This window comes from Panicum virgatum, chromosome 2N (genome assembly GCF_016808335.1).
Source record: "Panicum virgatum strain AP13 chromosome 2N, P.virgatum_v5, whole genome shotgun sequence".
NCBI classification, from domain to species: Eukaryota; Viridiplantae; Streptophyta; class Magnoliopsida; order Poales; family Poaceae; genus Panicum; species Panicum virgatum.
Genome location: NC_053146.1, coordinates 6,389,939 through 6,404,719, shown reverse-complemented (window position 1 = coordinate 6,404,719; position 14,781 = coordinate 6,389,939). Strand labels below are relative to the sequence as shown.

At 48.7% G+C, this 14,781-nt stretch overlaps 2 protein-coding genes across 3 annotated transcripts; both read left to right on the top strand.

The window, feature by feature from the left end:
- Window positions 1–241: 241 nt before the first annotated feature.
- On the top strand, window positions 242–1,443 carry LOC120659533 (auxin-responsive protein IAA24-like). Its single transcript, XM_039937710.1, has 3 exons — window positions 242–628; window positions 714–1,016; window positions 1,110–1,443. The coding sequence occupies exons 1-3, from the start codon at window positions 435–437 to the stop codon at window positions 1,165–1,167; spliced, it is 555 nt and encodes a 184-aa protein (XP_039793644.1). The 5' UTR covers window positions 242–434; the 3' UTR covers window positions 1,168–1,443.
- A 10,298-nt stretch (window positions 1,444–11,741) lies between these two features.
- Window positions 11,742–14,781, top strand: LOC120659531. 2 transcript variants are annotated; one of them, XM_039937709.1, is made up of 8 exons: window positions 11,742–12,006; window positions 12,375–12,474; window positions 12,967–13,198; window positions 13,280–13,597; window positions 13,670–13,743; window positions 13,838–14,107; window positions 14,184–14,299; window positions 14,381–14,781. In XM_039937709.1, exons 1-8 carry the CDS (start codon window positions 11,757–11,759, stop codon window positions 14,518–14,520), a joined length of 1,500 nt encoding a protein of 499 aa, XP_039793643.1. In that variant the 5' UTR covers window positions 11,742–11,756; the 3' UTR covers window positions 14,521–14,781. The 2 variants fall into 2 exon arrangements, with proteins under 2 accessions (XP_039793643.1, XP_039793642.1); XM_039937708.1 differs by having other exon boundaries at window positions 12,940–13,198.

Genomic DNA, 14,781 nt, shown 5'->3' with positions numbered 1-14,781 from the left:
TCGGCCGGGGCCCAGGCAGCGGCCGCGGGCCCTGCCGCCGGCCCCCCTGCCCCCCCGTGGGACGGAATCGGATCCGCTGCAGTAACGTCCCCTGCAGTTGGGTCACTGCCACGTGGGCCCCACTGCATGCAGGCCCCACACGCAGTGACTCAACTGCGGGGGACGTAACTGCAGCGGAGCCTCGTCCCCGCGGGACGCGCCTACGCGCCACCATTTAAAACGCGACACGGCCGGGTCGAGAGGCCACCGCCACCCACCCTATATAGCCGCGCACAAAGCGCAATCCTCCTCACCGGCACACTTCAATTCCACACAAAACTTTCCTCCTCCTCATCATCTTCGTCTTCCTCTCCTCATCCTCTCTCTGTGGTCATACTTTCTCTCTCTTCTCTTCCTCTGCCAAGAACACCGGCCGGCTAGCAGCTCGTGCTCCCATGGAGATCGACGCCGAGAACCTCAGCGCCACCGAGCTCCGCCTCGGCCTGCCGGGAACCAGCAGCGGCGACGACCGCCCCAAGAGGCCGGCGCCCTCCGTCGGCGCCAAGCGCGCGCTCGACGACACCCGGAGCGAGGCCTCGGGCACCAGCCCGGCCGCCGGGGGCGACCACGACGCCGCCACGCCTGCCAAGTAAGAGCGACGCCCACCCCACGCTCCCCTGCATCCGAATACAGAGTGCACGAGCTGACCGCGGTTGTTAACTCCTCTTCATCAGAGCGCAAGTGGTGGGGTGGCCGCCGGTGAGGGCGTACAGGAAGAACACCTTCCAGGCGGCGGCGGCGAAGAAGGCCGAGCAGCCCGGAGGGCTGTACGTGAAGGTGAGCATGGACGGGGCGCCGTACCTCAGGAAGGTGGACCTCCGGATGTACAAGGGGTACCGGGAGCTCAGGGAGGCGCTGGACGCCCTCTTCACCAAGTCCTCCGCCTCCGCCGGAGCGGAGGGCGGCGACGGCCAGCACGCCCTCGCCTACGAGGACAAGGACGGCGACCTCATGCTCGTCGGAGATGTGCCCTGGGAGTAAGTACCATCGGATCAACATGTTAGCTCTCTGTCAGATCTGAAGATGAATGAGTGAGCAGAACTCTAATTGTGAGCTCTCTGTCTTTGCAGCATGTTCATCTCTTCGTGCAAGAAGCTCAGGATAATGAATGGTTCTGAGGCCAGGTGACCGCTGATGCACAGGCAGAGGCTGCTACTCATGGGGTGAATCGAGGAGCACAGGTCGTGCAAAGGAGCTGTGTGGCTTGGACTCTCCAGTGCTGTACAAAGAGATGGTTGTTTCTGAAACCAAGGAGAAGGATCTACGAATTGTGTATATAGTTGTTTAGGCTCTTAGTTAGCCGCCTTGTTTTTTGAGTTGTGTTTTGTATGAGCGAAGGCTGTAAAAGAACTGAAAAAGAAAAAAGAGAAACTTGACTTAAGTTTGGTCATTTTCCTCTCCAAAGGTCTCTCAATGTGTGCTTACAACTTATAGGGAACACGGTGCCAAAGCAACTGCTTGTCAGATCAAGTTTCTTTTTTTTTGAAAGACTGTCAGATCAAGCTTCTAACTTATCTAATCCCATCTTGTTTCGGGAGTCAGTTTGCACTCTGATGAATCCTACAGGCTCCGTTATTCAGAACTCAGATCTGAAGAATTGATAGACATCTGACGGCAGTAGATCTGAATGAAAAAAAAACAAGACTAACTATTTTCACAAATCTGTTTCTCAAAGATCATTTATCAGAGGCTCTAAATTATGTCGTCCACAAGGTTCTTGACATTGAAAGATCATTAATAAAAGGAAATTAAGCAGACAACCAACCTCCGGGCCAAAGGTTCAAGCTGTAAAGAAGATAAGCCAGCTCCCTGCCTGCCTGCTGCCAGACAAAGCAGGGGGCACGGATCAAGCAGAACCCCAAAGAAGAATCCAAACGCACAGAAAGCCACGCATGCTGTCTACGAGGAGCTGAGCATTTCATGGCAGGATAGCATCATAATAATACGGCAGCACGGCAGGAGAAGAAACGGACACGAATCTGTCAGGAAATACTCACAGATGGCTCAGAAAACATGATGATACGGTTGGTGCACACCTTCCGGGAATCCCCCTCCTGTGGCCAGGAAATCGCGCTGCCCGAGCCATGGCAACAGGCAGGAAGTATCCTGGGATAACGACGGCTGACCATCTGCTATCTCGTATGATACCATCAGGACGCTGCAGTTAGGAACATGTGGTGACTGTCAGTCAGGGATGCAAATAATACTGTAACTGCATGGACATCTGAAACAAGGAACAGCCGAACAGGTGGTGGCAATGTGCATGTACTGTTCTGGACAAAATGGGGGTAATGTGGAGGAGAACATGTTCCTATGGAGGTGAATAGTGCCATAGCAGGCATAGGGGCGACCAGTTGACAGATTAAAGAAGGGTAATAAAGATGCCTCCATACAGTTCCAAGAAATGATTCCATAGGGTAAGCTGAGCAGAATGCAAAGCTTGTAGTAACAACAGTTCATGCGAAATGAAAGTCTTAAAGTGTGGAGTGTGTAATTTGAAATCAAGTAATGTTCAGAAACTAGAGCATGGAGTGGTCATCTGAAATAAGAAAATTAACAAGTACTAGTTCCTTTCGATTTTCCACCCGTTAATTGCGCCCCTGGAGGACAGCCTCAGCCGGTCCCCAAATCGCTGGACATTTGTGCCTGTCGAGACAGAGAAGCACGACTGTGAGACTTCACATGTTGATCAATAGCACATAAATATCAGGAGACAAACATACAGCTAGCCTGACTCAAGTACTGCTACCCACTATAATTTTCTTTGTGGAGTAATGCCGATAACTTGTGTCAACAAAAGAGTATCGTCATCAGCCTACAGCCATGTCATGCACCTGGCATGGCAATGTCATTGCATCCACTGGAGTTCTGGACCATCTAGAAGATTCCTTGTCATGAATCTTTCTGGAAATTAAGAAAATCTGGAGTAGCGTAAAATCTAAAGCAATATAACCATTGTTTTGAAATTTTAATTTCTTCCAATCTGTGGAACATCTTTAGCAGAAAATCAAAGGCTTCACTTGTAAAGTATGGTGAAGGGTAAAAGAATAGACTCGAAGAAGGGATGGGCTTGTCAATTATTTTAATCGGCTCCTTCAAGAGAAACTAAAAATGATATTAAAGGCCTTTTTCAGTCTTTTAAGGAGAACAAACAACTTGAATCAGTACCACTCAGGTAAAAAAAAAATCAAAGAAAGTTTTACCATCCAAGCAACAAAATTATCGAATTCACAAACTGCAGATGGAAAAGGTCACACCAAAATCATATGCCTGTTTTACTGCAATCCTGCAAAATAGTTGCACTGACCCAATTACAGTTTCACCATCAAGATCTTGTAGTACTTACAAAATATTCCACCTCTCTTTTTTAAAAAAACAGGTGATGAAAATAGGCACAGTACACATGGCTTGAACTAATGCACTGGTCATAAATAAGAAATTCAATCAAAATAACGTTTTCTCTCAACTCTTTTACTTGTTGAACAGCCACTTGGCTCTGATTCTCTTCCTGTCACTCTAGTTCTTCCGATCTCTTGCATTGGGCCACCCTGATTTCAGATTTCATGAGGAAGATCCTACGGAAAACATAGATAGGACGACAATTCCAAGTAGCTGGCTGAATAATGGAATGAATGAAACAATGCAATGCTTGTGGTAACAAAAGTTCGTGGGGAATGAAAAGCACAAGTATGGAGTGGTAATCTGACATCAAGTATTGTGCAGAAACTAGAGTATGAAGTGGTGATCAGGAAAAGGTAAATTCATTTACAAATACTGTATCCTTCGGGGACACCAATTAGACAGCCATTAATTGCGCCCCTGGAGGACAGCCTAAGTATGGTCCCCAGTTGCTTGACTCAGATTTGTATGTTGATCAATCACACATAGATATCAGGACAGAAATGTGCAACTAGCCTGACTCAGATACTGCTACAACTAATTTTCTTGAGAAGTAATACCGATAACTTGTGTCAACAGTAACGTCATCAGCCCCAGTTATAGCATGCACCCAGCATGGCAATGGCATTGCATCGCCTGACAGGACCATCTAGAAGGCTGCCTTAATTATGTTGTTTTCTCGAATACGCTTATGCAGGAGAGCTGCACATTTTTTTTTGTTATACGAGAAAGAAACAGCAGTCCCATACAATGTTCAGATGGGCAGTCGAAGACTGCCTTATCTTTTCTTGGAATTTAGAAAACATGGAGTATCTTCAAATTTATTTGAGTAACCAATGAAACCCTTGTTTCTGGCTTTTAGCATTTTAAGTCTTGCAACCTGTGGCACAACTTTAACAGAAAATTGAAAGCTTCGCTTATTATAAAGCATGGAGAAGGTAAAGGAAAGGCTCAGAGAGAAAGGAGGGGCATATTCAATTTTACTACTGTCGTGGGCTTTTTGGGGTACCCACAGCCGGGTGGCGGAACACACCCGCCTAATCCCAGAGGGAAAGTACTTGGGAAAGTGTTGAGCGATTAGGTCAATCTAGCTTGGGGGCAAGAACACTCGGGTTTTTGAGTGGTTCGGGCCGCCGGAGCGTAATACCCTATGTCCACTGTGAGGTGTATTGCTCTTGGTGTGAATGAGTCTATCCTCTGCCCAGCCGGGCCCTTTTAATCTACCTTTCCTCTAGCGAGCGTCTCCCTTTTATAGACCAAGGGGACACGTACACAGGCGTTCAGACCCCGACAGGTGGGTCTAACGTGGATGTATAATATACTGCGCAGAAAGCTTCAATGGAGCTACAGTGGTTGAGAATCTCTTCTCAGATACGCTTCATCGCCCTGTTGACTCTGACCGAGGGGAGTCTTTATTTGTCCCATCGGCGAGGCGCTCGTTGGGGCAATGTAGCTTGCGGCGTAGTCTGTTGATGCTACCGTGTAGGCATCATAATGGGCGAAGCCGAGTCGTCGTGTCCAACCGGCATAGTCGACTGACATACGCGGCGTGGGCGGCGCCAGCGACTGCATTGTGCGCCTTGGTAACACGCGATCAACAACGCAACCTGGCAATAGCCGCCTCGGGCTCTGCTGTGGCAGAGCGCACTCCCGCCTACCGCATTGAATGTGGTAGGTAGGTGAGTCTTCCAGTGGAAGCCACGCGGCCCCGCGCGCGTGCCCGCACCTGTGGACACGCGGCGGCTCCGGACCAGCCCTGGGCGGGGTGTCGGTTCCACCCCGCTGAGGGGTCCGGATAGTATATGGGGGTCCGGGGCCCCCAGCTGTTTTGGCTGAGGACTACCTCCTCCGGGACACGTGGCGTCACCGGACCTTCCCCAAGCGGGGAGCGGGTCCGGGCCGTTTGCCGGGAGAGTAGGGCTCTGGACCCGGACCATAGGGGTCCGGCTGCTCGGCCGTCAAGGCGTAGTTAAGGATAACTACGAGTCATCTGCCTAGACACAGCAAGAGGGGGTACCCCAGTCCTGGGGTACCGACAGTGGCCCCCGGGCCCACCTCGGGGGAGGTACAGACCCGCAGGTGGGGTCATTATCTTGACGCGTTCTAGCGCAACTTAGTTGTGTTGGCATGCTCATGTCGCGAGCGGGTGCTCCGGACCCCCTAAAGGCCGGAGCACATGTTGCCAGGTTCGGGTACTAGAGCACTCTCCGCAGGGCGGCGAAGGTGCAGGCTTAGGGTACGGAACCAACCTAAGCAGTTGCACGAACCTCGAACCGCCCAGGGAGCGTGCACCACTTCCCTGTACCTGGCTCTAGGCGACCGTGGCGAGTGGTCTCTGCCGGAGCGGGCCACCGGAGTGGACTTGAGTCGACCATGGCGAGCGGTCTCCGCCGAAGCGGGCCACCGGAGTGGACTTTGAGTCGACCGTGGCGAGCGGTCTCCGCCGGAGCGGGCCACCGGAGTGGACTTGAGTGTTGCCAACGATCCCATGAATTACGCCACCAGACCTTGCAGCAAAGAGTAGGAGACCAGACCTTATACTAGAAAGGAGCCCGGGACCTTTAGGGACAACAGTCTCGGATACTATGGGACTCGTAACAGGGCAGTGAAGTACATAGGCTTAGGGTACATTACCAGGCTAAGCTACGCAGAGCTTCTCTACCCCAGGATACGAGCACCACTTCTCCTGAGCAAGTCCCTAGGGGTTCGAACTGCCTTCCAGCTAGAAGGGGTGTCCCCACCTGACCACAAACCAGCAACTCAACTTGGATCGTTAGTAACTAAAGAAAAAACTCCGTTTGGGAGAAAGACACAGTAAAACTAAAACGGATAAGTGTAATCACTGTAAAGTTTAGATAAGACTGAGAAAGCAATTCTTCTTTATTGTGGTTATCGTGGTGTACATCAAAGGTCGGGATTACGAGGCCGGACCTCTACCGCTCTGGACCACTTGCTGGCGTTGCCTGTTTGTGCGATGAAGCCAGAGGTCAGGTTTACAAGGGCGGACCTTTACCGCTCTGGACCACACGTAGGCGCCATGTTATTACAAGGATGTACTCTCTTAGTCCTATCTAGAGGTAACCTACGGCCGCCTTCTGTAAGGCATGCACATTCCCAACCGGAGTGGAATCTGCCACTTTTGAGTTCTCCACAATCGTCAGAGGCGAAGGCATCCTGGACATGCCTGAACTGCATCATCCAGCATCATCTGGGGAGCTCGGGGGGCCCTTCCCTGCCTAAGAACTGTCACATGCCTAGGTAGCATGGAGACGAATTCTTTGGCTTTGAATGGGAGTGGCCCAGCCGCCGCCGTCTGCCGCCGGAAGCCAGCCCGATGATCGCTCATCACGAGCTGTGTGCTCATTGGGATGAGCACGGAGCGTGGAGAAGGGCGGTCATTCGCCGGCTCGACCCTGGTGCTGGCGTTAGGCCCCCGCGCCTGGTGGCGGGATCCTGTCTGCAGCAGCACCGAGAGAGACTCGGTCCTGGCGAGGAAGGAGACGGCGGTAGACTTCCCCCGAGCCACAGCGGTCGGCTCCAGGCTTCACATTGAGAGAAAGCCTTGAGCCGACGTCATGTCGCCGCAGGGGAGTCTTGGTGGTTGCTTGAGAGAAAACCTTGAGCCAACGCAGAGGTGTTGTAGGGTGACGTACAGCGGGCGTCTCCGCTGCGCGCCACTGCACCGGCTCTGAGGTGTCGTAGTGGCGACGCACAGCAGGCGCTGCTGCCGTGCGCCGCCGCACCGAGGGCACCGCTGCCTCGGCGCCGTGGCATGCGGCGTTGGTGACGCCATGCCCCTCTTCATCTTCTCGTCGAATACGTTGCAGAGGATGTGCTCAGCCTCAAAAGCCTGGAGATCTAGCCAACGCTTGCACTCTCCCCACGGACGACGCCAAATGTCGTGGGCTTTTTGGGGGTACCCACAGCCGGGTGGCGGAACGCACCCGGCTAATCCCAGAGAGAAAGTACTCGGGAAAGTGCTGAGCGATTAGGCCAATCTAGCTTGGGGGCAAGAACACAAGAACACTCGGGTTTTTGAGTGGTTCGGGCCGCCGGAGCGTAATACCCTACGTCCACTGTGAGGTGTATTGCTCTTGGTGTGAATGAGTCTATCCTCTGCCCAGCCGGTCCCTTTTAATCCCTATTTCCTCTAGCGAGCGTCTCCCTTTTATAGACCAAGGGTACGCGTACACAGGCGTTCAGACCCCGACATGTGGGTCTAACGTGGATGTATAGTATACTGCGCAGAAAGCTTCAATGGAGCTACAGCGGTTGAGAATCTCTTCTCGGATACGCTTCATCGCCCTGTTGACTCTCTGACCGAGGGGAGTCTTTATTTGTCCCATCGGCGAGGCGCCCGTTGGGGCAATGTAGATTGCGGCGTAGTCTGTTGATGCTACCGTGTTGGCATCATAATGGGCGAAGCCGAGTCGTCGTATCCAACCGGCATAGTAGACTGACATACGTGGCGTGGGCGGCGCCAGCGACTGCATTGTGCGCCTTGGTAATACGCGATCAACAGCGCAACCTGGCAATAGCCGCCTCGGGCTCTGCTGTGGCAGAGCGCACTCCCGCTTACCACATTGAATGCGGTAGGTAGGCGAGTCTTCCAGTGGAAACCACGTGGCCCCGCTCGCGTGCCCGCACCTGTGGACACGCGGCGGGTCCGGACCAGCCCTGGGCGGGGTGTCGGCTCCACCCCGCTGAGTGGTCCGGATAGTATATGGGGGTCCGGGACCCGGCGGGGGTCCGAGGCCCCAGCTGTTTTGGCTGAGGACTACCTCCTCCGGGACACGTGGCGTCACCGGACCTTCCCCAAGCGGGGAGTGGGTCCGGGCCGTTTGCCGGGAGAGTAGGGCTCTGGACCCGGACCACAGGGGTCCGGCTGCTCGGCCGTCAGGGCGTAGTTAATGATAACAACGAGTCCTTTGCCTAGACACAGCAAGAGGGGGTACCCCAGTCCTGGAGTACCGACAACTACTTTAACCAGATTCTTCAAGACGAAGAAGAAGCATATCAATTAATTTGTTCCATTACTTCGCAGCGGAAAACAAACAAACACTTAGCTGAAATCAAAGTTTACCATCCAGATGGGAGAAATCACACCAAAATTTAAGATGATTTAATTAACAAAGTGCATGCTTTACGCAGTCCTGCAAAATAATTTCACCAACACACATACAATATTCCACCTCTCTTTTGAAAATATTACATGTTGAAAACAGGCAATGTGCACAGAGGTCATGAATAGGAAATCCATCCGATATGAAAAATGGGCAAAAGAATTTACCTTCTCTCAGCTGTACTGATTGTTGAACAGCCACATAGGTCCAATTCTCTTCCCTTCACCCAAGTAATTCTATCAATGTGTCACCCTGAATCCCTGATTACATGAGGAAGCTCCTGAGTACAATAGATAAGGCTACAATTAAAAGTAACTGGCTGAAAGAATACCAGGACTTAATCTTACATATAAATTAGTGCAATATAAGCTGAACAATCACATGGGAATTGACATCCTTTAGGATGAGCCCTTCATTCCTTCGCACTTAAGTCTCAAAGCGAGGAACAAAATTTTGCAAGTCTATTAGGACGCACACCTACATAACCCAACAGCATCATTACAGAGTACAGACATTGGGGCCTCATATATGCACTGATGACTTTGCCAGACACAGACAGCTCTGTCAAATACCCATGTGTTCCTCGCATGTCTGAAAGGACGCCTGATGGTCCTACACATCCGCATCACAGGATGCACGAAGCACCAGTTAGGCTGATCTACTACACAAACTAGTCCTTCCGCGTAGTGTTATCACCGACAGATCTGACATTGCTTGGTAAATTCGTTACTTCTACTTCGACGACGCGTAACGGCGTCGAGCAGAGGCGCCACTCCAAAGCAAACCCTAGCAGCGCGAGCAGCGGCCAGCGACGACGAGCCAACGACCTAGACGGGATCGGTGAGGCCGCACGGTGCCACACCATGCCGGGAGGCGGTGGGAGCGGAGCTGGTCCGCAGCCTTCGGGGGAGGCAGGAGGATTCCTCTCCCGCGCCGGCCCCGGCGTGAGGAGGCGCCGCCGCCGCCGTGAACGGAAACGGACTCGGCTGTGGAGGTTTTTCGCCGTTTCGCGCGCTCCGTGCTCAGCCCGGGAGGACCGCTGGAGGCCTGCGGCTACGCCCATGGGCCGAATTCCTTTCCGTTCCTCATGTTCTGTTAGCTGGGCTGAAAGCATCTTTTTGGGCCGATGTCTGTAGTGCAAAAAAGTGTGATCTGAATGCAAAAACAAAAGAGTAAATAGTACCCACCATACAACAACTTGTATGATTGTATCACTTTGATCCAACAAGTAGCAAAATGTGCAAGTTGATACACAAACTTGTCAAATGTGTGCATATACGGTCACATGTACCCATACAAATGTATTTTGTCAACATGGCAGGTGATTTGGACTTTTTTTTCATATTTTTTGATAAAAATTTCCAAACACCTACTTACAAAATGGCCATATTTTATTCATGGGCAGTTAAACGTGGTACCAAAAAATGGGTTGATTAGGTATAAAGGTAAACAAATATTGTATTAACCATCAATGCAACGTTCAATAATGTATCTTTTGGACAAGCCGATTAATCATTTTTTCCATGCCAGCAATATTCACTAGTACTTTGAAATTTTAGCTTTACAAATTTTTAAGTCACTTTTATCCCTACTTAATTCTCGTTGGAAACCATTTGTCACTAACTAATATTGAGATATTGGTATTAGAATGAAATTATCTTGTTGTATAAATTTACAATGCAGCTTTAAAACTATATATATTAATATATATTAAGATACTCGTCAGGAATTAACGTACCCTTCTACATCTCAGTTAGTCTCTCTCCTGGCTAAGATATAGATGAGAGCGAAGGATAAAAATAAAATAGGAAGGCACATAGATAAAACATCCACGTCACCTGTCACCAAGGCAAAATACATCTACAGGGCATACATGTGACCATATATGCGCATATTTGACATGTTCATGTATTTGTTTGCTAACTTTGTAGTTTGTTAGACTGAAGTGATACAACCATACAAGTTATTGTATGGTGGATGTATTTTACTCAAAAAAAGAATGATTGCTTTTCAAAAAATCATGCATCTATCTATCTATCTATCTATCTATCTTCTATACTATAAGGATTCAAAAAAATTGAAATTAACATTACCAAAACTAATCTAGTCATACCCCTCACAGACCCTCCTTTAAAATCCACATGCTTGACGAAAAATTTGACGAAACCTGGAGGCGGAGACCTGAAAGGACACACACACCGTAGAGTGCATACACTGAAAGGGCAGCACGATTGCCGAGACCTGAAAGGACACACACACCGTAGAGTGGTGAGCATCTGTTAAGTGTTTTTCTCTGTTCCTTTCAAGGTTTATTTAAAAGATGGGGTAAAAAAGGAAAGAAGAATGGGTATGCTGTTCAATGGTTTGATGCAATAGCCTGTACCTGCTCCTGAACATTAGCCTTGAGCATGAAAAGAAGAATGAGTAACATTCAGACACTAATAGGGCAGCACGATTGCAGAGGGATCTGAAAGGTTCAGGAGCAAATGCGCACCATGCACGGATTTGAATTTGAAGACCGTCGACATTTAGTTGGGCGACATTAGCTGAATGGCCATTGAGATAACTTCATAAGATGTTGTTTTTCCATTTTTAAAGAAGTTGTACGTTCGCTGAAAATTAGGGCAGCACGTCCAGGAACAAAGAAATTGGGGGCGCCGGCGTCCACGTCCGATTCCTCATAAACTCAGAAGCATTAGAGCATTCCGTTTGGCTGATTTCATCAAACCCTTTTAAAGAAGTTTCATTCTAGTTTTATGGCTCTTGATAACTTCTTCACCAAATTTCATCACTATAAAATTATATCCTTCCTATTCTTCTTAAATTGCATATACGGCATGCTGTTTAATGAGAATAAAATTCATATGATGCTTGCATTGAGAACGACCACCTACCTTCTTTTGATCATCGAAACTCATATAATACTTGTATTGAAAATGCCTCGTTTCGACGACTCCGTAGCCACCTGTCTTCTCCTAGTCATCTCCTAGGCTTGGATTGAGAATGGCCACCTACCTTCTCTTTGTCATCTCCTTGGGCCAACGGCCGAGATTGGAGTCGTCGAAACGAGGCCTTAAAACTCTTCTAATTCTAATTTTGGCTTGCTACGGAGGACTTAGTCAGTAAACCCCCCTTGTACCCACAACTGTAGTCTCGCCCCAACACCCCCCCCGAACCCATCTCCCCACAGCGGCGATGATACAGAAAGCCCCGCGAGACTCAGCTGCGGCGAAGACGGCCGGCCCGCGCCCCGGCAGCACGGCCCTCCTGCCGCCAGGCCCGCCGCCTCGCCGCAGCTCCGCGCGGCTGGGCCGAGGCGGCGGCCGCGCGGGCACGGCCACGGAGGTGCTGGTGCCCAGCTCGGTCGTCGCGCCGTGCGTCACCTGCGGGATCTGCGGCGGCCTCCTCCGCGACGCCACCACCTTCTCCGAGTGCCTCGACGCCTGTAAGCTCCCCCGCCTCCTGGTGGGATCCTCGAAATGCCACTCCTTTTTTTTTTGAGCGGCGTTCCCCCACCCTGTTTGCTGATCTGAGCGTCCCAGTTCCAATCCGTCTGTCATCGATTGGATTCGGTTCGATTCCGACTTTGTAATCGTTTTTTCTTGCATTGGGCATGTGTGCATGTGTATGTGGGATGAGCACACCGGTGGCAATTAGCTGAGCACGAGTGCTCTCTATGCTTTATCGCCCAGACCAAGCTGCTCAGTGGCAGTGGGTAGTGCTGTCAAGGAAAACTTGAAATTGTTGCGAACAATCCATAAACTTTTTGAACTTCAATTTCTTCAGTCATCGATAATAGCGTGTTTAATTCAGTTTGCAGGAAATGCATATATGACAAGTTGGCGAAGGAAAATATAAAGTGCTGCCCCACGTGCGGCATCCATTTGGGCCGTGCTCCATTGGAGAAGCTCAGGTCTTGTCTGTTTGTCTCCGCTCTTAGTCTGCATGTTTGACTAACAAGGTTGATTCGCTGCAAGCTAGCATTTTCTAGGTTGAAGTAGCAGGCCAGACTTGCTTAAAAACCATTTTTTTCTCTACCGATTTCTTTCTGCATCTCCTCCCTTTCTTCTTTTTCAGTGAACTCATAGTGTACTTCCCTTTTCTCTATAAGAAATATTGCAAGCTACCTTGGACCTTCATATGCGTGATGTGTCTAAGGTTCCTGTGTGAAAAATAGATAGTTATGGTTTGCGATGCAAATCATTATGGATCATGATATACCAGTGTCAATACTTTGCTGTCCTCAGTTTGCAGCAACAGAAAATGCTCTACTTGTCCATTTATATTATCAACTAGATGCAGCTTGGAATTCCCTTAATACAACTTTTTTTTTTCTGGTAAAAGGGAAATCTTACATGTTGTTTTGAATAATTGATAGACCTGATCATAGCCTGCAACACATCAGGTCAATGATGTTTCCTTCTAAGAGGCGCAAGGTTGCCAGCGCCAAGAAGAGGGAGGTTGTTTCAGCTCAATCAAACCTTTCTTCAGTGGTGTATATAGCTGCAGAAGGAAACACTGTACCGCTGCCACCTGCTGCTTCACAAAGTAACTTACAGAAGGTGGAGGTTGAGGTGATTGATGAGTCTGATGAGGCTTTGGTAGCTCAGGAATCAATTCATGAGTCTTCTACATTGGTAAGGTTTTACATTTTCTCCATAATTTTCATAGGTGGATAGGTTTTTATAGTCCTTATATTGTTTTTTTTTTCTTTACAGAATCTTGCTCCTATTGGAAGAGATGCTTTGTCACAAATTAGGTGTCGAGACTTTCACTCAGCATGCATTCTTTCTGCGGAGACTGGAGCGTTGATTGTGTGGCAACCACCACCTATCCTAGAGGAGGTGGTCGCAGCCTCCAGGCAGGACCCAGAGACTTTTGGGCTTCCAGTGACCTCCGATACTGAGTACCAGCGACAAGCACCGACTGTACAGATGACCAATACTTCAGTTGTGTCAGGCAGCTCATTCCATTCTAGGATGACTGTCCAGGATGATGAAAACATCAGGGCAAATATTCTCACATTGTTGAATGAGGTAAACACATTTCTCACTCGAGTTTGATTGAAAGCAATGCTATTGGTTCTAATTTTCTAACATGTACACCAGAATAATGCAAGGATCATGGGGTGTTATGATGCCTACATAAACCAATTTGAGGCAGAGAAGTCCAAATTAATAGAGTGAGCTTCTTGAAAAAGAATTATTTAACAACCTTTTTCCCCTATGAACAACAATGTGTAATCATGTATACTTGTTACTTGATCGCACCTGTAGGCACTTGGATAATGAAAGAGCAGCTTCTCTTGAGAAGATGAGAATTCTTGAAGAGAGGCACAAACGAGAATTGGAAGCTGAAAGAGCAGCAGCGGCTGAGAGGACTAGAATCCTTGAAGAGAGGCTTCAAAGAGAATTGAAAAATGAACGAGAAGCTGCTGTTGAGAGAATAAGAGTTCTTGAAGAGAGGCTCCAAAGAGAGTCCCAATTAGTTCTGAGTCATGAAAGCCGAAGCCAATCTTTGGAGGCAGAGAATTCCGGACTTAATGAGTTTGTTCTCTTAAAACTTCTTCAGCTGTTTTTTCAATAAGAATAAGAATTTACTTGTTACTTTTTTCAATTTCAGAGAACTGGAAAATGAAAAGGCAGACAAACAGGCTCTGATGTCAGATATTTTAGAGAGAAGTGATGAGCTTGCTACACTCCAATATTACTGCAACATATTTGAGTCAAACAAGACAGGTAAAAGGTCAAACTTTCTCTCTTCACCTTTCAAATATTTTGCCATGAGTTAAATCTTACGCTACATTTTCATTTTTCTAGATCTAGAAAACCAAATTGAGCATCTGAACAAGGAATTGGAATATACGAAGAAAAAGCATGATAGATATGTCGATCAAGTCGAGGATGCCTTTGATGCAGCAAGGGCGGTTCTGATAAGGAGAGACATTGAACCTTTCTAGAACTTCTGCTGATTTTTCAGATTATTTCTTTCTCTGGTTGCATGTTAGTAGTTTTGTATAGTGCTGTATTAGTATGTTCATTGTAGCTTGGTCTTTCTCTGAGCCCTGTATGAATTTTGGCTTTAATTGACAGACTGAAATGGTTTCTATAGAAGAGGGGTGCAGCTGTTTAAAAGCTTCCTCTTGTATATACCAGGTGTTCTAGTTGGTGTGCTTGGTACTGCAAATATATATTCACAAGCTAATTATTCCTCTGGAGGT

Coding starts and splice junctions, on each gene's coding strand:
- LOC120659533 (XM_039937710.1), top strand. CDS start 435: ATGGAGATCGACGCCGAGAACCTCAGCGCCACCGAGCTCCGCCTCGGC. Junction 629..713: donor GACGCCGCCACGCCTGCCAA/GTAAGAGCGACG, acceptor CCTCTTCATCAG/AGCGCAAGTGGTGGGGTGGC. Junction 1,017..1,109: donor GTCGGAGATGTGCCCTGGGA/GTAAGTACCATC, acceptor CTGTCTTTGCAG/CATGTTCATCTCTTCGTGCA.
- LOC120659531 (XM_039937708.1), top strand. CDS start 11,757: ATGATACAGAAAGCCCCGCGAGACTCAGCTGCGGCGAAGACGGCCGGC. Junction 12,475..12,939: donor GCTCCATTGGAGAAGCTCAG/GTCTTGTCTGTT, acceptor AATAATTGATAG/ACCTGATCATAGCCTGCAAC. Junction 13,199..13,279: donor TTCATGAGTCTTCTACATTG/GTAAGGTTTTAC, acceptor TTTTCTTTACAG/AATCTTGCTCCTATTGGAAG.